This window comes from Bombina bombina, chromosome 2, assembly GCF_027579735.1.
Source record: "Bombina bombina isolate aBomBom1 chromosome 2, aBomBom1.pri, whole genome shotgun sequence".
Taxonomy (NCBI): Eukaryota; Metazoa; Chordata; class Amphibia; order Anura; family Bombinatoridae; genus Bombina; species Bombina bombina.
Genome location: NC_069500.1, coordinates 824,787,180 through 824,811,804, shown reverse-complemented (window position 1 = coordinate 824,811,804; position 24,625 = coordinate 824,787,180). Strand labels below are relative to the sequence as shown.

Here is a 24,625-nt window from a genome sequence, read left to right as displayed (position 1 = left end):
GGTTGTATATCTAGATTAGGGATAGGGTAGCATGCAGATACCCTCTCTGGATGGAACGCACCCTTTAAAATCAACTTTTTACACCCACTGGGCAAATGTGCTATAGTTAATTCAAAGCTGGACTATCAGGCATTTGCATGGCATGAACTATTCTTAAAGCCATACTCTTAAGGTATCTTAGCATTAAGAGCATTGTCTACTAGTCTGACTTATAAGTATTATAGATTGGCTACATTTCAAGATGCTTGTGCGATTGTCTATTTTATTTGGTATTTTATTATATTTCTATCTCTGTACACGCACAACGCTCCTAAGGATTGGGCATGAACTGTCTCAGTAATGTAGTTAATTCACGTAACGTTAATTTCCTCACTTAGTTTATTTACCTTGTTGCACTAATGTATGTAATTTATGTAGTTCTCTATGTCATTATAACTGTGCTATAGTCAAAATAAGCATGCCGGGCTGTCGGTTGGTGCGGTACTCTTAAACCATATGTTCTGGAGCCAATAGGGCCAGTCATTATGCAGCCCAAGTTACCAACAGTGCAGACTTTATCACTGCTGTAAAACTCATGGGACGTGTGCGCCCAGCAGTGTGTGGGACCTTCTCTCGCGGCTTGCGGCCTGGGCTGCGGGGGGAGAGACTCCATGATACATGATTGTGCACATGCCCATAGTCTCTAAGCCTAATAGTTCACACTTTGACAGCCCGCTGACTAACCTGTACACTATCCCCATCCTAAGCCTAGTAATCCCATCACAAGCTGATTCATGATATATTCGTGCTCCATATAACTCATTATCCACTCTGTTACACATTAGCACTACGCTATATTCATAATTTAACATCCACAGCAAATGTTGTGTTGTCTCTGCCTCTTGTATGAAAATTTGTTGGTGCAAGAAGCCGTTATAATATTATGTTTATGTTTTTGTTTTGTTTTTTAAATCATATTACCCCTACTTTCGCTGTTTGTTTATATGCAAATAAGGACCCAAGAGTGGCCCAAATCATCTGTATAGGGGAGAAAAGGAGGATTGTAGTCAAAGAAATGTATGTTTTCCTTAATTTCTATGCATTGACTTTATTACTGTTTCTATGTCAATAACATGTATGTCACTTACTACTCCTCAATAAAAATTAATTTAAAAAAATAAAAATAAATAAATAAATACAAAGTTGCCTGTAAAATAAAAATAAACCCTAAGATAGATACAATGTAACTATTAGTTATATTGTAGCTATATTAGGGTTTATTTTATAGGTAAGTATTTAGTTTTAAATAGGAATAATTTAGTTAATGATAGGAATATTTATTTAGATTTATTTAAATTATATTTAAGTTAGGGGGTGTTAGGTTTAGAGTTAGACTTAGGTTTAGGGGTTAATAACTTTAATATAGTGGCGGCGGCAGATTAGGGGTTAATAAATGTAGGTAGGTGGCGGCGATGTTAGGGCCAGAAGATTAGGGGTTAATAATATTTAACTAATGTTTGCGAGGCGGGAGTGCGGCAGTTTAGGGGTTAATATGTTTATTATAGTGGTGGCGATGTTGGGGGCGGCAGATTAGGGGTTAATAAATATAATGTAGGTGTCGGCGATGTTGGGGGCAGCAGATTAGGGGCTCATACGTATAATGTAGGTGGCGGCGGTGTCCAGAGCGGCAGATTAGGGGTTAATAATTATAATGTAGGTGTCTGCGATGTCAGGGGCAGCAGATTAGGGGTTAATAAATGTAAGATTAGTGGTGTTTAGACTCGGGGTTAATGTTAGGGTGTTAGGTGTAGACATAAAATTTATTTCCCCATAGGAATCAATGGGGCTGCGTTAAGGAGTTTTACGCTGCTTCTTTGCAGGTGTTAGACTTTTTTTCAGCCGGCTCTCCCCGATGATTCTTATGGGGAAATCGTGCATGAGCACGTTACACCAGCTCACCGCTAACGTAAGCAGCACTGGTATTTTGCTCAACGCTCATTTCTTGTAATACCAGCGTTGTCTGTAAGTGAGCAGTGAGCATAAACTGCTCGTTAGCACTGCACAGCCTCTAACGTAAAACTTGTAATCTAGGTGAATGTATTCTATGTATAAAAACAGAGCAATACACAATTTTCTGTTTTGCACAATAAAGAAGATATTTTTAATAAAAAAAATATATCAATTCCATTGCCTATTAAAATAAACGTTCCTTTCTCCAATAAAATAGTGAGCACATATGATGGACATTTATTGCTGCTAAAGCACAATACTGTGGGTCCACTGCTCCATCCCGTATCTCTCAAAATGTACACACTTCTGCGTGTTTAAGATCTTCCAGTGAAACGCTGAGCTGCCCTCTATGCGACTGCATGGCTCAGTGGTTGCTATAGCAACTGGAAAATTGTCTTTCGTGTGTGTCATGGATGCCCAAACCCTGAACGTTTAATGGGGACATGAAATAGTAATTTTATAATTTTTTTGTAATCATGGGAAAAGTGAATTATGCAAAATGTGTAAGAAAATGTTACTAGGGAGGTAGGAGCTGCAACATTAATACAACAATATGTCCAGCAAGCTCTCTACCTTCCCTTGCCATTCAGGAGTCAAGTTCCAGACCAATCAGGAATGCTATTGGCTAGCCTACCATCAGGCTGCTAATTGGTTACAATTTATTCTTCTAGTATTATTTTCACTTACAATAATGAATGCTGGTGTTATTTATTTTGGACCTTCAATGTTCTAACAAAGAAATATAATATTCCATAAATTTCTTCTAAAAATATTTCTGTAATAGGAGCAATATTTACTGTGGTCACAATAGCAATTGAAAATATAGGGTGCTCTAAAGGAATGTCGGCCACGCTAACCATTCTCTGGTAATAAAATTAGGCGTCATAAAATAAACAAGGTAGCGGTTTCTCTACAAAATAACCCGCTCTAACAAAATCTAACAGTTTATTTTTTTTTTAACATTTTGCTTAAGTTTTAAATGTTACTAGAAACAATCAGCTAGATTACGAGTTTTGAGAGCTATAGGGATTTTAACAACCGCCACAAATGCGGCATTATTTAACCTCCCTATAGCGCTGGTATTATGAGTTTTAAAAAAGCAGGCTTGCGCGGGTGATATGGTTGCGTTGAGCTCCATACTTCACTGAAAACAAGCGCTGCTTTGACGTGCTCGTGCACAATTTCCCCATAGACATCAATTGGGAGAGCCGGCAAAAAAAAGTCTAACACCTGCGATCACGGAATGAAAAGCTCTGTAACGCAGCCGCATTGATGTCTATGGGGAAATAAAAAGTTACGTTTAAACCTAAAACCCTAACATTAACCCTACGTCTAAACACCCCTAATCTGCTGCCCCCAACATCGACGACGCCTGCCTACAGTTATTAACTCCTAATCTGCTGCCCCCAACATCGCCGCCACCTAAATAATGTTATTAACCCCTAATCTGCCGCTCCCGATGTCGCCACCACTATACTAAAGTTATTAACCCCTAAACCTCTGGCCACACCACATCACTACTACTAAATAAATCCATTAACCCCTAAACCTAACACTAACCCTAACGTAACCCTAACGTAACCCTAAGCCTATCCCTAACACCCACTAACTTAAACATAATAAAAAAAAATAGCTAAATTAAATTTACAATTATTAACTAAATACACCTATTAACCCATACACTGCCAGCTCCCCACATTGCAACAAGCTAAATTAAACTATATTAACCCCTAAGCCTAACTCTAACCCCCCTAACTTTAACAGAATTAAAATACAGCTAAACTAAAGTTACAAATAATAACTTAGTAATAAATATTTTAAAATAAATACAAACTTACCTGTAAAATAATACCTAAGCTAGCTACAATATAACTAATAGTTATATTGTAGCTAGCTTAGGTTTTATTTTTATTTCACAGGTAAGTTTGTATTTATTTTAACTAGGTAGACAAGTTAGTAAATAGTAATTAACTATTTAAAGGGACATGAAACACAATTTTTTTTCTTTCATGATTCAGATAGAGAATACGATTTTAAACAACTTTTCAATTTATGTCTATTATTTAATTTGCTTCCTTCTCTTGTTATTCTTTGCTGAAAGGTTTATCTACACAAGCTCAGGAGCAGCAGTTGATTGCTGGCTGAATATATATATCAATTATGATTGGCTCACCCATTAGTTCAGTTAGAAACTATTAGTGCATTGCTGCTTTTTCAACAAATGATACCAAGAGATTGAAACAAATGAGATAATAGAAGTAAATTAGAAAGTTGTTTAAAATTGTATTTTATATCTGAATCATGAGAGAAGAAATCTGGGTTTCATGGCCCTTTAATAACTACCTAGTTAAAATAAATACAAACTTATCTGAGAAATAAAACCTAACCTGTCTTACACTAAAACCCACCATTACAAAAAAAATAAACACTAAAAATACTAAAAATAAAATAACTAAATTACATAAAAAACAAACACTAAATTACAAAAAAATAAGAAGCAAATTATCAAAAATTAAAAAGAAATATACCTAATCTAATAGCCCTATCAAAATAAAAAAGCCCCTCCAAAATAAAAAAAAACCCTAGCCTACAATAAACTACCAATGGCCCTTAAAAGGGCCTTTTGTGGGGCATTACCCTAAAAATTCAGCTCTTTTACCTGTAAAAAAATAATACAAACACCCCACAACAGTAAAACCCACCACCCAACCAACCCCCCCAAATAAAAAAATCTAAAATGACCTAAGCTCCCCATTGCCCAGAAAAGGGCTTTTGTATGGGCATTTAACTCTTTTACATGCCCAGACCCTAATCTAAAAATAAAACCCACCCAAAAAAACCTTAAATAAACCTAACACTACCCCCGACAATCCACTTACAGTTATTGAAGTCCCGCTTGAACGATCCATCCAGCCGGCAAGAAGTCTTCATCCAGGTGGCCTCTTCGATCTTCATCCAGCCAGAGAAGTCCTCATCCAGGTGGCAAGAAGTCTTCATCTAGACGGCATCTTCTATCTTCATCTATCCGGCGCAGAGCGGGTCCATCCTGAAGACATCTGGCGCAGAGCCACCTCTTCATATGGTCGCCGCCGTAAAATGGAAATTCAATGCAAGTGACGTCATCCGCGCCGGATGGATGAAGATAGAAGAGGCTGTCTGGATGAAGACTTCTTGCCGCATGGATGATGACTTCGCCGGCTGGATGGATCCTTCAAGCGGGACAAGAACTGTAAGTGTATCGTTGGGGGTTAGTGTTAGGTTTTTTAAGGGTTTTTTGGGTGGGTTTTATTTTTAGTTTAGGATCTGGGCATGTAAAAGAGCTAAATGCCCTTTTAAGGGCAATGGTTAGCTTAGGTTTTTTTTAGATAGTTATTTTATTTTGGGGGGTTGGTTGTGGGGGTGGTGGGTTTTACTGTTGGGGGGGTGTTTGTATTTTTTTTTCAGGTAAAAGAGCTGTTTGTCTTTGAGGCTATGCCCCACAAAAGGCCCTTTTAAGGGCCATTGGTAGTTTATTGTAGGCTAGTGTTTTTGTATTTTGGGGGGCTTTTTTATTTTGATAGGGCTATTAGATTAGGTGTAATTCTTTTTTATTTTTGATCATTTGTTTCTTATTTTTTGCAATTTAGTGTTTTTTTTATGTAATTTAGTTATTTTTATTTTTTGTATTATATACTTTTTGTAATTTTTAGAGTAGTGTTAGGATTTTTTAAATCTGTAGTTTAGTTTAATTTAATTGGAAGTTAGTTTAATTTTAGTTTAATAATTATAATAGTTTAATTGTTAGTTTAAAATTAATTTATTTAATTTAACAAGTAAGTTTTAATTTAATTTAAGATAGGGAAAATTTAATTTTAATATAAAGTTAGGGGGTAGGTTTAGGGGTTAATAGTTTATTTTAGCATATTTCATTGTGTGGGGCTTTCGGTTTAGGGGTGTATAGGTTTATTATAGTATATTTTGTTGTGGGGGCTTTTGGTTTAGGGGTTAATAGTTTATTTTAGTATATCTCGTTGTGGGGGCTTGCGGTTTAGGGATTAATAGGTTTATTATAGCGTCAGTGTGGGCGGACGGCAGATTAAGGGTTAATAATATTTAAATAGTGTTTGCGATGCGGGAGGGCGGCGGTTTAGGAGTTAATAACTTTATTATAGTGGCGACGATGTAGGGGAGCGGCGGAATAGGGGTTAATACATTTTAATAGTGGCGCCGATGTCTGGAGCGGCAGATTAGGGGTTAATACATTTATTATAATGTTTGCGATGCGGGAGGGCCTCGGTTTAGGGGTTAATAGTTAGTTTATGGGTGTAAGTGTACTTTGTGACAGTTTAGTTATGAGTTTTATGTTACAGCTTTGTAGCATAAAACTCATATTAGATGGCGGTACGGATCTTGTGGTTATAGAGTGTACAGCTCCCTTTTTGGCCTCCCAGGCAAACTCGTAATACCGGCGCTATGGGAGTCCCATTGAAAAAGGACTTTTTTAAAAGTGCGGTACTGACGTTGCGTGACAGGCTAAAAGGTGTGCGGTATACCTATACCTACAAGACTTGTAATAGCAGCGTTAGGGAAAAAGCAGCATTATGGGCCATAACGCTGCTTTTTCAGTCATAACGCCAAACTCGTAATCTAGCTGTATATTAGCATTTTTTCTCACACTAAGGCCTCACTTCCATTGAGTCGTTAAAAATGGAGCCGTAAGCTACCGAAGCGGCCGACAGCTAAAAGTAATTTACTGCTCCATTTTAGTACCAGGTTTCCATCGAAATATTTTGCGGATAGCGTGCAGTCACTCTTTTCGTGTAGCTGTAAGTTAACGTTGTGTTAACACTTCCATCTGATGTCGGATTTCTTGAAAATCAATTAGTTGCTAAGGTAACCCGACCTTACGCTATAGAATTTACATTTAACGTCGGTGCTCCTTACCGGTGATCACCTCTCAAGAAAAATAAAGATACACTTATCCATATTTTTAATAATCAAATACTATTTTTTAATATAATTATATTTACCACTTCATATATATAAGTAATATGTATTGCTGCCCTAGGCATAGGTCTAGTTTGCATTCTGTAGATATGTTCTTGCATATATTATTATATTTAAATATATACTGATATTTCTATTAGAATATAAGTTCAACTATTTCTATACATGAGACAACAATAAATATTACTTATAACAATTTATTTCTACATTAAAACACTTGCATTATTTGCAAGTTTTATAATTTTCAATAGGTCTCAAAAAGCACAATTTTCCTCTTTTACACCTTGAGCTGGGTGTAATATTTCTCAATGTATCGACAGCCTCCGACAGTGTATTAACGGTTAGCGCTTTCATTGGAAACCTGGTATAATTTATCGATTAACGGCTTCTATTACTTTCTATGGGACGCAAAGATCTTTTTGGCAGCCGATATTGAGGTATAATGCGCCATTGGAAACAGTCGATAAACGATATTGCTTCCAACAGCATATTTATCGGTTTGCGAGTGCACGCAAACTGAATTACGACTCAATGGAAGCGAGCCCTAAGTCAGTTAATGGTTCTGCACTGTTTTGGTCTCTGCTTTCATTACCACAGAAGCTTCTGGGAATATAAAGGAAACAAAATAAAAAAAAAAGTACACTGGGGAACACTTACCTGTAAAATTACTATAAACAGGAAGTAGAGGTTAGCTGCTCTGTGGAACTGCTCATACAGATTGAGAGGAATAAATGTCAGGGCATTGTATTTACTTGTTCTAATGATGTTATCCTATAAACCAAAACAGAATACAAAAATTAGTTCATGACATTTGATCATTTTTCTGGGTTATGATAACTTTAAACAGAGTTGTCCAACTTATAGCCGGGGGGTACTATGAAACCATTGTATGTGATAAAAAAATTGAAACCACGCAATTGTAATGTGATCACGTGATTTCAATGATGGGATCGTGTCAGGGGGGAGTGCCTATGATGCCAGGCATGCCCTGCAGCCCGTGATCGCAGTTAGGAAGACGTTATGGCTTTAGTACAGCAGAACGGCTAGGACGTTCCAGGCCGTCCTAAGGGTGCTAAAGCCCAGCTTAGCAGCCCTTTTTACAGCGGATCCCCTGCCTACCCCGACTTACCCCTGAAGGTCTGACGTTATGGGAGCGATGCAGCTAGGAGGAGCAACCGCGTGAACAAATACAGGTATAATATGTGAACCGCACCTTTGTATGAAGCATTACCTCCTGGCAAAATATACCTGTGAATAAAGACGCGTGTTTTCTTAGCTCCTCCTATGCTATGCTCTAACGTAATTATCTGATTCAGTGACACTTGGGGATAAAGTCTGGACTGACTGGTCTTGCAGCACTGGGGGTCATATAACCGTACTAACTTTGTACCTGTTGGATTACAAATATCAGCATTTTTTAAATGGACTGAACACTATATATTTTCCCCTGGTGCACCAGATGACTTTGGCCAGTATTATTTACTCTCTATATTGTGGGATCCCCTGTATGAATGTGATTGTATGTTTGGTATATTTATTAAAGTATTCATATCTTTTGACATATAAAATCTCTTGTGCATTTTTTATCGATACAGTTGTGCTGGATTCACCTAGACTTTTGGGAATTCCTTATTGTGGAGTTCCTACTCTCTTTTTTATATTGTTTCATATGTACTTTTTCTAGGAAGCACCTGTTCTTAAGTGACTTAATTTATTAGTGTGCAACTCTTTTCCTGTTTTTCTTGTTAACTTTCTAATTTACTCCTATTATCAATTTTTATTCTTTCTCTTTCTATCTTTATTTGAAAAAGAAGGCATCTAAGCTTTTTTTTAGTTCAGACTCTGGACAGCACTTTGTTATTGGTGGATCAATTTTTCCATCAATCAGCAAGAACAATCCAAAAATGGGCCGGCATCTAAACTTACATTCTTGCATTTCAAATAAAGATACCAAGAGAATGAAGAAAATTTGATAATAGGAGTAAATTAAAAAGTTGCTTAAAATTTCATGCTCTATCTGAATCACAAAATAAAAAATTTGGGTTCAGTGTCCCTTTAAGGTAATGAGGGGACATCCAGGAAGAGATGTGAGAAAGACAGTTAGTGACACAGGTTAGCAAGGAAGGAGATATGTCTGGTGCAGATAAGTAGATTTGGGTGTCGTCGGCATACAAATGATATTGGAACCCATGGGACTTTATTAGGGAACCTAATGATGACGTGTATATTGAAAAAAGAAGGGGACCGAGGACAGAGCCCTGCAGTACCCCAACAGAAAGTGGTGACGGGCAGAGGAAGCACCAGAGAAGGCTACACTAAAGGTACGGTTAGACAGATAGGAAGAGAACCACAAGAGGGCTGTGTTTCAAATGCCAAAGGATTGGAGGGTTTGGAGCAAAATATGGTGGTTAACAGTATGAAAGGCTGTGGACAGATCAAGGAGGATAAGCATGGAGAAGTGGCCTTTTGATTATGCTGTAAGTAGGTCGTTGGTAACCTTAACGAAGCTGTCTCTGTGGAGTGATGGGGACGAAATCCAGATTGCAGTGGGTCAAGGAGGAAGTTTAATGTAAGGAAATGGGATAGGCGTGCATATACTAGTTTTTCGAGAAGCTTTGAGGCAAGAGGGAGGAGGGAAAAAGGGTGGAAGCTGGGTGGGGAGGTTGGATCGAGAGAAGGTTTTTTGAGGATAGGTGTGACAAGTGCATGTTTCAGAGATGAGGGAAATATACCGGTGCTGAGGGAGAGGTTGAGAATGTGTGTGAGTATAGGGGTAGAAGAGAGGGAGGGGAGTAGCTGTGAGGGGATAGGGTCAAAGGGACAGCTAGTGAGGTGAGGGCACAGTATAAGTGCACAACACTTCTTCCTCAGTAACAGGGGAGAAAGAGTTAAATTTATGGCTATGTGGGTTGTGGTTGATTAAGAGCGTGAGAGAATGGAAGTATGTTGAGAGCTGATTTCGTTTCTGATGGAGTCAATTTTGTTATTGAAGTGGCTGGCAAAGTCTTGATCTGACAGAAAAGTTGTATTGGGGGTGAGGGTGGGCAGAGAAGAGCATTGAAAGTGGAGAACAGACGTTTTGGGTTTGTAGAAAGAGTAGAGATAAGAGTAGGGAATAATGTTGCTTATAAAGATTAATGGCAGAATAGTAGAAGTTCAAGATGAACTTGTAGTGAAGAAAGTCAGCTAAGCGCTCAGCAGTATGGGAACATCTGCGTAGGTACTGTGTCAGAGGAGTATGCCAGGGCTGAGAGTGAGTCTGTAATTTCCGAGCTATGGTAAGAGGGGCCAGATTGTCAAGGACCGATGTAAGTGTGGAATTATAGTGGCAGATAGATTGGTCAGGGCAGGAAAAGGAGGAAATGTATGAGAGGAGAGGTTTCGAGGGAGTTAGCAAGCTGATCTGATGACATAATTTTTCTGTGAAGTTTGGTGTGAGGAGTAGGAGGAGGGAGAGTTTTAGGGAGGGATTTGATGTTGCAAGTGAGGAGATGGTGGTCAGAAAGAGGAAAGTGGGAGTTTGTGAAGTTTGAGAGAGTGCATCGATAGCTAAAGATCAGGTCAAGAGAGTGACCATCTTTGTGAATGAGAGAGTCAGTCCATTGTGACAAACCAAAAAAGGAAGTGAATTGCAGAAGTTGTTTGTAATTTATTAACTATTATAAGTAGCAGTATCATTATAGTATTACTGACTAATTTGCAAACACATCATTGTGTGTTCTGAGATTAAGTTATATACGGCTAGATTACGAGTTTTTTGGTAAGGTGAAAAAGCATCATTAACAGGTCCTAACGCTGCTTTTTTATGCCCGCTGGTATTACGAGTCTTGCAGGCATAGGTGTACCGCACACTTGTTTGGTCTTACCGCAAACCGACTTACGTAAAGTTTGTAAACCCTTTTTTTCTATGGGACTTCCATAGCGCCGGTATTACGAGTTTGTCCTGGGAGGCCAAAAAGTGAGCGGTACACCCTATCCCGCCAAGATTCGTACCGCATTTTAAAGTCAGTAGTTATGAGTTTTACACTACAACGCCGTAGCATAAAACTCATAACTAAAGTGCTAAAAAGTACACTAACATCCATAAACTACCTATTAACCCCTAAACCGAGGCCCTCCCGCATCGCAAACACTATGATACATTTTTTAACCCCTAATTTGCCGCTCCGGACATCGCCGCCACTAGAATAAACATATTAACCTCTAAACTGCTGCACTCCCGCCTCGCAAACACTAGTTAAATATTATTAACCCCTAATCTGCCGCCCCTAACATTGCCGCCACCTACATTATACTTATTAACCCCTAATCTTCCGCTCCGGACATCACCGCAACCTACATTATATTTATTAACCCCTAATCTGCTGCCCCAACATCGCTGCCACCTACCTACATTTATTAACCCCTAATCTGCCATGCCCAACGTCGCCGCCACTATTCTAAATTTAATAACCCTTTAAACCTAAGTCTAACCCTAACCCTAACACCCCCTAATTTAAATATAATTTAAATAAATCTAAAGGAAATTACTATCATTAACTAAATAATTCCTATTTAAAACTAAATACTTACCTATAAAATAAACCCTAAGCTAGCTACAATATAACTAATAGTTACATTGTATCTATCTTAGGGTTTATTTTTATTTTACAGGTAAGTTTGTATTTATTTTAACTAGGTAGTACAGTTACTAAATAGTTATTAACTATTTAATAACTACCTAGCTAAAATAAATACAAATTTACCTGTAAAATAAAACCTAACCTATGTTACAATAACACCTAACACTACACTACAATTAAATGAATTCCCTACATTAAATACAATTAAATAAATTAAATTAAATTAGCTAAATCACAAAAAAGCACTAAATTACAGAAAATAAAAAACAAATTACAGATCTTTAAACTAATTACACCTAAACTAATAGCCCTATCAAAATAAAAAAAGCCCACCCAAAATAAAAAAAACCCTAGCCTAAACTAAACTACCAATAGCCCTTAAAAGGGCCTTTTGCGGGGCATTGCCCTAAAGGAATCAGCTCTTTTACCTGTAAAAAAATACAAACAACCTCCCCAACAGTAAAACCCACCACTCACACAACCAACTCCCCAAATAAAAGCCTAACTAAAAAAAAACTAAGCTCCCCATTGCCCTGAAAAGGGCATTTGGATGGGCATTGCCCTTAAAAGGGCATTTAGCTCTATTGCTGCCCAAAGCCCTAACCTAAAAATAAACCCACCCAATACACCCTTAAAAAATCCTAACACTAACCCCCGAAGATTCACTTGCCGGGTGAAGTCTTCATCCAAGCGGCAAGAGGTCCTCAACAAAGCCGGCAGAAGTGGTCCTCCACACGGGCCAAAGTGATCCTCCAGACGGGCAGAAGTCTTCATCCAGACGGAATCTTCTATCTTCATCCTTCTGACGCGGATCGGCTCCATCTTCAAGACATCCGGCGCGGTGCATCCTCTTCAAACTACATCTTCTTCGGAATGAATATCTCTTTAAGTGACGTCATCCAAGATGGCGTCCCTTAGATTCCGATTGGCTGATAGAATTCTTTCAGTCAATATCAGAATTAAGGTAGAAAAAATCCTATTGGCTGATGCAATCAGTCAATAGGATTGAACTTCAATCCTATTGTCTGATCCAATCAGCCAATAGCATTGAGCTTGCATTCTATTGGCTGATTGGAACAGCCAATAGAATGCCAGCTCAATCCTATTGGTTGATTGCATCAGCCAATATGATTGTTTATACCTTTATTCTGATTGGATGATAGAATTCTATCAGCCAATCAGAATCTAAGGGATGCCATCTTGGATGACGTCAATTAAAGAGATATTCATTCTGAAGAAGACGTTGTTTGAAGAGGATGCTCCGTGTCTTGAAGATGGAGCCGCTCCGCGTCGGAAGGATGAAGATAGAAGATGCCGTCTGGATGAGGACTTCTGCCCGTCTGGAGGACCACTTCTGCCCGTCTGGAGGACCACTTCTGCCGGCTTCGCTGAGGACCTCTTGCCGCTTGGATGAAGACTTCTCCCTATAAGTGAATCTTCGGGGGTTAGTGTTAGGTTTTATAAAGGTTTATTGGGTGGGTTTATTTTTTAGGTTAGGGCTTTGGGCAGCAATAGAGCTAAATGCCCTTTTAAGGGCAATGCCCATCCAAATGCCCTTTTCAGGGCAATGGGGAGCTTAGGTTTTTTTAGTTAGGCTTTTATTTGGGGGGTTGGTTGTGTGGTGGTGGGTTTTACTTTTGGGGGGGTTGTTTGTATTTTTTTTACAGGTAAAAAAGCTGATTTCTTTGGGGCAATGCCCCGCAAAAGGCCCTTATAAGGGCTATTGGTAGTTTAGTTTTTTTTATTTTGGGTGGGCTTTTTTTATTTTGATAGGGCTATTAGATTAGGTGTAATTAGTTTAAAGATCTGTAATTTGTTTTTTATTTTCTGTAATTTATTTTTTTTGTGTGATTTAGCTAATTTAATTTAATTTATGTAATTGTATTTAAAGTAGGGAATTGATTTAATTGTAGTGTAGTGTTAGGTGTTATTGTAACATAGGTTAGGTTTTATTTTACAGGTCAATTTGTATTTATTTTAACTAGGTAGTTATTAAATAGTTAATAACTATTTATTAACTATTCTACCTAGTTAAAATAAATATAAACTTGCCTGTAAAATAAAAATAAACCCTAAGATAGATACAATGTAACTATTAGTTATATTGTAGCTAGCTTAGGGTTTATTTTATAGGTAAGTATTTTGTTTTAAATAGGAATAATTTAGTTAATGATAGTAATTTTATTTAGATTTATTTAAGTTAGGGGGTGTTAAGGTTAGACTTAGATTTAGGGGTTAATACATTTAATATAGTGGCGGAGACGCTGGGGGCAGCAGATTAGGGGTTAATAAGTGTAGGTAGGTTGCAGCGATATTGGGGAGGGAGATTAGGGGTTAATAAATATAATGTAGGTGTCGGCGATGTTGGGGGCAGCAGATTATGGGTTCATAAGTATAATGTAGGTGTCGTCGGTGTCCGGAGCGGCAGATTAGGGGTTAATAAATATAATGTAGGTGTCGGCGATGTCGGGGGCAGCAGATTAGGGGTTAATAAGTGCAAGATTAGGGGTGTTTAGACTCAGGGTTCATGTTAGGGTGTTAGGTGTAAACATAAAATGTGTTTCCCCATAGGAATCAATGGGGCTGCGTTAATGAGTTTTACTCTGCTTTATTGCAGGTGTTAGACTTTTTCTCAGCTGGCTCTCCCCATTGATGTCTATGGGGAAATCGTGCTCGAGCACGTACAACCAGCTCACCGCTGACTTATGCAGCGCTGTTATTGGAGTGCAGTATGGAGCACAATTTTGCTCTACGCTCACTTCTTGCCTTTTAATGCCGGGTTTGTAAAAACTTGTAATACCAGCGCTGCAGGTAAATGAGCGGTGAGAAAAAACTGCACGGTAGCACCGCACAGCTCATAACGAAAAACTCGTAATCTAGGCGTTTGTCTTTCAACTTCATGCAAACTGTTTTCAAAAGCCTCACATTTGTTTGTTTCACAATTTGCAAACATTCATAATAACCACAGCCCAAACAAGCTCCATTAACTAAACATGTCAACTTTAAAACTAAATTTACATGTTAATATTTTATTTTTTTTAGAATTTAAATTCAAGATAAAAACATCAAGAATACAAAACTGTGGTGACCCAAAGAGAGAAGTGTAGGGCAATGCTCTTTTATTCTTTTTATTATTATGCCACTTATTAGATGATACTACAGATGTGTTCCTAGTTTATAAGTACATTTTGTGGCCCATTTGATTAGTCAGCTACATGGAACTTTACTTGATATACGTATTCGTGGCCCTACATTTTGGTATGTGAGGTTTCATACTGTATATATTCCTAGGAGAGAACTCTAATCATACCTATGTAATTTTATTTTTGAACTACCCTATATAATGATTTATACTCTCATTACTTATGACATATAGTTTGGTTGTATATACTGCTGCTTTTGTATATAATTGCATATGACACAGTTCGTCATAAGATACTAACTTAATCTTAAGTACCAAAAGTGACTGTGTGTAACTTTAGAGCTCCTCTATCTATTCATTTAAAGTATATAGGCCCCTAAGGGTCTGTTAGTCTCTTTGAGGTGCTTCCGTTTCCTACAGAAAATAGAATATGAGGTTCCCATATGCATATTTAATGTTTTGTTCAAACGTACTCTACTGTCTTTCTAATAATACGCTGGTATGTATATGGCAATGCCATTCTTTTTATATGACTGTAAAAGCTCAACAATTGTCCCTGTACCCAATGTATATATACCACTGAACTTATGTTTATTGTATGCTATCTACATAACCTCAATAAAAATCTTTATAAAAAAAAAATAAATAAAAAAAAAAGAATACAAAACTGATTAATCTTTTAATATAATAAAGCAATTATTCATTCTCATTTTTAGTCTTTGCACTAAAGGGTCATGAACCCCAAATCATGATTCAGATAGAGCAGATAGAACATACAACTTTAAACAACTTTCCAATTTATTTCTATTATCAATTTTGTTTCATTATCTTAGTATCCTTTTTTTAAAGGTATATATGTGCAGCCACCAATCAGCAGCTAGGTCCCAGCTCCTGCGCCTACTCAGGTATGCTTTTCAATTTAGGATACCAAGAGAATAAAGCAAATTAGATTATAGAAGTAAATTGGAAAGTTGTTTAAAATCGTATGCTCTATCTGAGTCATGAAACAATTAAAGTCATGCACCTAACAGGACAGTAAAACATTCTAAATTTAAAAGGATATGAAACCCCAAATTTTTCTTTCATGATTCAGATAGAACATGCAAATTTAAACAAACTTTCAAATTTACATCTAATTTGCTTTGTTGAAGAAACAGTAATGCACATGGGTGAGCCAATAACTCGAGGCATATACTGTATGAAACATAGAAACATAGATATTGACGGCAGATAAGAGCCATAGGCCCAGCAAGTCTGCCCGACCTTACCTAACAGTATAAACTTATCTAGTTCGTAGGATAGCCCTATGCTTGTCCCATGCATTTTTAAAGTCCCCCACAGTGTTTGTTGCTACTACCTCTTGAGGAAGTTTATTCCATAAATCAATCACTCTTTCTGTAAAGAAGTGCTTCCTCAAATTACTCCTGAATCTACTACCCTTTAGCTTGAGCTCATGACCCCTTGTTCTTGAATTTTCCATTTTATGTAAAATACCCACAGCCTCAGTTTTACTAAACCCTTTAATGTACTTGAAAGTTGCTATCATATCACCTCTTTCCCTTCTCTCCTCTAAGCTATACATATTTAGGTCATTGAGCCTATCCTGGTAACCTAAATATGTATAGCTTAGAGGAGAGAAGGGAAAGAGGTGATATGATAGCAACTTTTAAGTACATTAAAGGGTTTAGTAAAACTGAGGCTGTGGGTATTTTACATAAAATGGAAAATTCAAGAACAAGGGGTCATGAGGTCAAGCTAAAGGGTAGTAGATTCAGGAGTAATTTGAGGAAGCACTTCTTTACAGAAAGAGTGATTGATTTATGGAATAAACTTCCTCAAGAGGTAGTAGCAACAAACACTGTGAGGGACTTTAAAAATGCATGGGACAAGCATAAGGCTATCCTACGGCTACGAACTAGATAAGCTTATACTGTTAGGTAAGGTCGGGCAGACTTGCTGGGCCTATGGCTCTTATCTGCCGTCAATATCTATGTTTCTATGTTTCTATGTTTCATACAGTATATGCCTCGAGTTACTGGCTCACCCATGTGCATTACTGTTTCTTCAACAAAGCAAATTAGATGTAAATTTGAAAGTTTGTTTAAATTTGCATGTTCTATCTGAATCGTGAAAGAAAAATTTGGGGTTTCATATCCTTTTAAATTTGCATTTGCAAGCACCAATCAGCACCTCATGAGCCTACCTAGGTATGCTTTTCAAAAAGCATACCAAGAGAACAAAACAAATTAGATAATAGAAGTAAACTGGAAAGCTGTTTAACATTGCAGGTGGTCTCTGAATTATGGGTTTCATGTCTGTTAAGGGAAAATGTTTAAAAGTAAAAAAAGGTCAAAATTAAACCTTTAAGATTCAGATTGAGCATGCAATTTTCAACAATTTACTTTTATTACCTAATAAGCTTTGTTCTATTGGCATCCTTGGTTGAAAAGCATATCTAAGTAGTCTCAAAAGCAGCCTTGCACTACTGGGAGCTAGCTGTTGATTAGTCACTGCACATATATGTCTCTTCTCAGTGGCTCACCGCATGTGTTCAGCTAGCTCCCAGTAGTTCATTGCTGCTCCTTCAACAAGATACAGGAGTCATTTGCAGAATCAGTTTTTTTACAGAAAGGATAGTTGATTCATGAAATAAGCTTTCATTAGATGCCTGGGATAAACAAAAGGCTATCCTACGCATTAGCTATGTTTATACTTTCAGGAAATTTTGTTAAGACTTGTTGGGCCCATGGATCGTATCTGCCTTCAAAATCTGAGTGAAGCAAACTAGTAAATTGCAAAAATGATATGCTCTATCCGAATCATGAAAGAAAAAAATTGGGGTTCATGTCCCTTTAATTATGTGAATTGAAAAAAAAACTTAACCCCTTGAGTGCTAACGATAAAGCCCATAAGAGGGCGAAACGCGTTGCTGTGTTGGCAGGACTACCCTTTGGCATTTATTATATGCAATATATCTACACCTTTTGGATTCCTTAAACTTAACCCGGGTTATAAGTATTGGAACTTGTTTTCCTAATTGGATTATCTATGTTATGGTTTGTGGTCTGAATGAAGTTTGAATATTCACCACAGTGCCCACCTTTCTACAACACCTGTATACACCCTTGCGTGCATCAAGCACTAAGTGCAGGGTGGATGTGAGAGAACCGCACCTGTGAAGTTTACAATAAGCGCAAAAGTTCTGGCCGCTTCCCTTTACCGGAACTCTATTCAGTGACGTCAGACACCGAGAAACCCCAGTCGGATCCACTCGAGGAGGATACCGAACAGGGAAGGTGAACCGCATACGATCAGGAGATCGTGGGTAAAGTAAAATGCCAAGAACTTAATTCATATTACCTCTGATATTATGCTGGGTATCAATCTCTCATAAAGAAGTGTGGAATATTCAGAGTACTTTTGACCGGCAGTTCTACCTCATTTTTTGTTTGGCAGCTTGGTGGTATAACTTTCATTAATTTCTTGGACTTTATAACTGAAGATTACTGAATTTATGGTTTATGTTAGAGCCGTTAACATATTGTACAATAGATTTTATATGTAGCGGTCCATAGCTTAGGATCACCCGTTTTAAGTGTCTAATTTTATTACCAATTTTATACAGTGATATTTAGGGAGACGTCCCTTTTATGTGATATATGTATGGTTTAATAAATGTATATTTATTTTAAGTGACCGATACCTTTGGCTTTGTTTTAGCGCTTCCCTTTTAATTTTCTTTTACAGTTTTAAATCTAACTTGTTACAATTATAGGGATATTGTCATTTAGGGGGAGTTTGGTATCTCTTTGTCCTAGCGCACCTTAAACCCATTTTTATTAAAGGGGCATGCTGCTTAGAAGCCTGTATCTCAGGCATCTAAGCAGCTACAGACCCCCAAGACCCACCGTTAGAAAGGTAATCGCCTAACCTTTCCAATGGTATAAGTCTTGGGGATCTGAAAAGAAAAGAAAAAAGTTTTAAAAAAAAATATTTAAAAAAATATAAAATTAAAAACCCTTAAAATGTGCTTAGCACCCAGGTGGGAAAGTGCTTAGCACTCAAAGGGTTAATATACTTTTTTTTTTTTTTATTTTGCCCTGTTTCCTTGTAATTTAAAAGGGACATTAAACAATAAAACAAAGTATGAGGTTATTAAAGGGACATTTTTTTATTTTTATTTTTCCATCTAAAAGAGGGCTTTTTAAATGCAACACATTTTTGGATATCTCTGAACTGAAGAAAAAAAAATACATTTTCTTAACAGGCTTGCAGATGCATGTCCCTCTCTGCCTATAGAGCTGTGTGAAATTACCTTATTAGACAGTGAACATTAGTAGGAAGTACCCAAGCAATATTAGTATCTCAGTTTAAATTTACAGTTAAAGGGCCCTTATAGTAAAAAATAACATGCTCTAATCAGCAGTGCCCCGCGGGTCCCGGGCAGAACATCTATTGTGTGTTTAACCACATTGCAGGGGTTAACTACTCAGTAGAGCAGGGACAATGGTCAAAAAATGACATACTTTAACGGATTAGAGCAGGTCATTTTTCAACTATAATGGCCCCTTAAGCCGTTTGCTTTTTCAGACAAAAACATTTTTTTCTTGTTTGTTGTTTGTTCTGTTATTAGAAATGAGTGACAAAACTTTTGAGAGAAAACAATAAAGAAATGAAAAACATTATATATATATATATATATATATATATATATATATATATATATATATATACAGTATATTATATATATATATATATATATATATATATATACAAACAGGTACAAAACTCTTGTAAACAATTGTAAAAAATTGGATTTTGGAACAGTTTGGATTTTGTAATATTATGTTACCTAGACAATATTTACATGTACATAGTACAGCTTATATGAAAGAAATGAAGGTTCTTCAAAGTAAAAATAAAATACAATTTTTATTGAAGCATTCTTAAAATAAGGGTACAACAATCCCAGGATACATCCAAACAAGCATTCGTAGCATAGATTGGCTTACGCGTTTCGGCTTACATAGCCGTAATCATAGCCTGAGGGATCCACTACTGCCTGGACAGGCACAGGGACTACACTGTTGTAATAAGGTAACAGCATTGGGACAGAGGCTAGTGGACTATTGGGCAGCAGGTGTACATATACTCCCTACAGACATTGTTACGCTATGATACCTTGCTTTCAATGTGATAAAATATTGCAATCTTTTATATGGATTGTATGGTTTTCTGACTGTGTATGCATAGTACAGCTTAAACAGGCAACCTAAATTTAGTTTTATATCATTTTTAATACTTTTATATACATACTGTTGTATCCTCAGAAAGATAGTACAGTACTGTAAATGTAATTATTTTTTGTATTAAGAAAAACAAAATAGTAATAGAGGTAGTCAAGATTAGTGTAACACCTTATTATAATGACCTTAATATATTATGCTTACAATCCTTGTCCACCAATAAGAAGATGAAAATGTTCAACCAATCATAGTGATTCACATATGCAGGCAGATTAGATTAGATTGTGACTTAATGGCAGGGTAAATTATAATTTTTTTAAAATAATTTTATTTTTAAAAACATATTAATGAAAAAGTTTGGATTTCTGGATTATGCAGGGTTTGGGGATTTGTACATGTATAGAACATTTAACTTCCCAAAAGGTTAATAGTAATAAAGTAAAAAATGTGTTTTAACTGGTTATTAGTGAACAGCTTTACATTAAGGTTGTGTAGAAATGTTGGTTAATGTAACCATTATTATTAAAACAAATTTATTGCTTTTGTATTCTATTGGTGAGGCTATGTTGAGAAAAAAAGATAATACAATTCAAATTAATTTACATATGTTAAAACTTACAGAATATTTGTTTTTCTTCAAAAAGAACCATCTCTTCTTTGTAAATGAACGATGAAACAGCTTGTTATTTGCTCTAACCTCCCAGGTGAAATCTGACAATAGAACACAAACAATTGAGCAAAAATGCAATTTTACCTAGAGATATACAGTATGTTCCAACATTTCCTAAAGGCTTCCTGAGACAGTGAGCTGTTTTGTGGGTAAGCAACCAATAGAAGGGGCGTGGCAGTGGGTGGGGCTTTTCATGAACAGAATTAGGAGGAGTTTTGTGTCATGGGCAGAGCCAAGACAGTCCATGGAAACTGGGACATTTGCCCTGATTGGGGAAATGAGGTCCAACAGGCAGCCCATGACAATCCTACAATATCCATGATGCATGAGAGTTCTGTAGGGTCTTCTAAATGGGACATTCTAATCATGTTTACACCTAGCTCTCTAGTACATAAAAGCCCACACATTTACTTCTTATATAATGATTTGCATCTGTTGTAATCAATACAGAAGGCCTTTTTAAGGAAAAATTATCATTACATAACAGTAAGAATTGTGGTTTTTAATTATTTATTTTATTATAAATGTTATAACATTTACCAATTATACTGTTTCCATTATATTGGGAAGGAATCAGTGTTTTCTCAGGCATTTTTATGAAGGCTCAGAAATACTTGACATAAGTGATTCAATGCACATGCACTTATATACTTAAGGGCAATTATAGTAACTAAATGACATGATCTAATTAGTTAGAACACGTCTTTTTAAAGGGAAATTAAATCCAAACATTTTTGTGTGATTCAGTCAGAGCATATCATTTTAAATCAAGTTTCCAATTTAAATTATTAGCAAATGTGCTTCATTCTCATGTTATTCTTTGTTGAAGAGATACCTAGGTAGGTGTCAGGAGCACTACATGGCAGGGAGCTTATATCCGTGCTTTTCAAAAAAGATACCAAAAGAACAAATAAACTGATAATAGAAGTAAATAAGAAAGTTATTAAAAGTGACATCCCCTTTTTGAATCATGAAAGAAATATTTTGGGTTTTATATACCAAAAATTAGTTTAAAAAGATAATCACTTTTATTACCCATTCTCCAGTTTTGCATAACCAACACTAGACATGCAAATCGTTTTGGCCGAATTTAGTTTTTGGCCAAATTGTGGCCGATTTGTAGATTTGAATGAATCTGAATTTCCGAATCGGCACCATAACTAAAATCATGAAAACAATCAAAAATTAGTTTTCGAATTTTTGGATCCATTCTTTATTCATATTCAGAATTTTTCATTGTTTTAATCTAAACCGCAGTTCCCCGACACTAACTAAATCACTAAATAAAGCTATAAACCCCTAAACCGCCGGCCCCCACATCGCAATAACCTAAATTTAACTATTAACCCCTAAACCTAACACCCCTTAACTTTAACATAATAAAAATACACCTAAATTAAAGTTACAATTATTAACTAACTACCTATTTAAAAATAAATTCAAACTTACCTGTAAAATAAAATAAAACCTAAGCTAGCTACAATATAACTATTTACTAACTATCAAGTTAAAATAAATACAAACTTACCTGTGTAATAAACATAAAACCTAAGCTTACACTAATAAAACCTAACATTACTAAAAATAATAAAACCTAACATTACTAAAAATAAAAAAACGAAGGCCTAGATTACGAGTTTTGCGTTAGAGGCTGTGCGGTGCTAACGAGCAGTTTTCCCTCACCGCCCACTTACCTGCAGTGCTGGTATTACAAGTTTTCAGAAACCTGTCGTTAAAAGACAAGAAGTGAGTGTTGAGCAAAATTTTGCTCATTACCACACTCCAATACCAGCGCTGCTTAAGTCAACGGTGAGCTGGTCGTACGTGCTCGTGCACAATTTCCCCATAGGAATCAACGGGGAGAGCCGGCTGAAAAAAAGTCTAACACCTGCAAAAAAGCAGCGTAAAACTCACTAACGCAGCCCCATTGATTCCTATGGAGAAATAAAACACCCTAACATGAACCCCGAGTCTAAACACCCCTAATCTTACACTTATTAACCCCTAATCTGCCACCCCCGACATCGCCGACACCTGCATTATATTATTAACCACTAATCTGCCGCTCCAGACACCGCCGCCACCTACATTATACTTATGAACCCCTAATCTGCCCCCAACATCGCCGACACCTACATTATATTTATTAACCACTAATCTGCCACCCCCAATGACGCTGCAACCTACCTACATTTATTAACCCCTAATCTGCCGCCCCAACGTCGCCGCCACTATATTAAAGTTATTATCCCCTAACCCTAACCCCCCCTAACTTAAATATAATTACAATAAATCTAAATAAATATTCCTATCATTATATAAATTATTCCTATTTAAAACTAAATACTTACCTGTAAATAAGATAGCTACAATATAACTAATAGTTACATTGTAGCTATTTTAGGGTTTATTTTTATTTTACAGGCAATTTTGTATTTATTTTAACTATGTAGAATAGTTATTAAATAGTTATTAACTATTTAATAACTACCTAGCTAAAATAAATACAAAAGTACCTGTAAAATAAAACCTAACCTAAGTTACAATAACACCTAACACTACACTATAATTAAATAAATTAACTAAATTAAATACAATTACCTAAATTAAATTAAATTAGCTAAAGTACAAAAAAAGCCACCAAATTACAGAAAATAATAAACAAATTACATATATTTAAACTAATTACACCTAATCCCCAAAGTAATCAGCTATTTTACCTGTAAAAAAAAATACAAACAACCCCCCAACAGTAAAACCCACCACCCACACAACCAATCCCCCAAATAAAATACTATCTAAAAAAACATAAGATCCCCATTGCCCTGAAAAGGGCATTTGGATGGGCATTGCCCTTAAAAGGGCAGTTAGCTCTTTTGCACGCCCAAAGTCCCTAACCTAAAAATAAAACCCATCCAATACACCCTTAAAAAACCTAACACTAATACCCTGTAGATCGACTTACCTGGAGAAGTCTTCATCCAAGCCAGGCCGAAGTCCTCAATGAAGCCGGGAGAAGTCTTCATCCAAGCCGGGCGAAGTGGTCCTCCAGACGGGCAGAAGTCTTCATCCAGACGGCATCTTCAATCTTCATCCATCTGGCGCGGAGCGGATCAATCTTCAAGACATCCGACGCGGAGCATCCTCTTCATCCGACGACTAAAGCTGAATGAAGGTACCTTTAAGTGACGTCATCCAAGATGGCGTCCCTTAGATTCCGATTGACTGATAGAATTCTATCAGCCAATCGGAATTAAGGTAGAAAAGCCAATAGGATTGAGCTTGCATTCTATTGGCTGATTGGAACAGCCACTAGAATGCAAGCTCAATCCTATAGGCTGATTGGATCAGCCAATAGGATTGAACTTCAATCCTATTGGCTGATTGCATCAGCCAATAGGATTTTTTCGAACTTAATTCCGATTGGCTGATGGAATTCTATCAGCCAATCGGAATCTAAGGGACGCCATCTTGGATGACGTCACTTAAAGGTACCTTCATTCAGCTTTAGTCATCGTATGAAGATAATGATCCGCGTCAGATGTCTTGAAGATGGACTCGCTCCGCGCCGGATGAATGAAGATAGAAGATGCCGTCTGGATGAAGACTTCTGCCCGTCTGGATGACCACTTCGCCCGGCTTGGATGAAGAATTCTCCCGGCTTCATTGAGGACTTCGGCCCGGCTTGGATGTAGACTTCTCCCGGTAAGTCGATCTTCAGGGGGTTAGTGTTAGGTTTTTTAAGGGTGTATTGGGTGGGTTTTATTTTTAGGTTAGGGACTTTGGGCCTGCAAAAGAGCTAACTGCCCTTTTAAGTGCAATTCCCATCCAAATGCCCTTTTCAGGGCAATGGGGAGCCTAGTTTTTCTTTAGGAAAGTATTTTATTTGGGGGGTTGGTTGTGTGGGTGGTGGGTTTTACTGTTGGAGGGGTTGTTTGTATTTTTTTACAGGTAAAAGAGCTGAATACTT

At 36.9% G+C, this 24,625-nt stretch overlaps 1 protein-coding gene across 1 annotated transcript in view; it reads right to left on the bottom strand.

Moving 5' to 3' along the window:
* Nucleotides 1-24,625, bottom strand: part of ATP8B3 (ATPase phospholipid transporting 8B3) — a 507,825-nt gene that overhangs the window by 361,733 nt on the left and 121,467 nt on the right. The window contains 2 exon segments of the mRNA XM_053700104.1: nt 7,633-7,746; nt 20,605-20,696. Coding sequence (XP_053556079.1) covers nt 7,633-7,746; nt 20,605-20,696 — 206 coding nt within the window.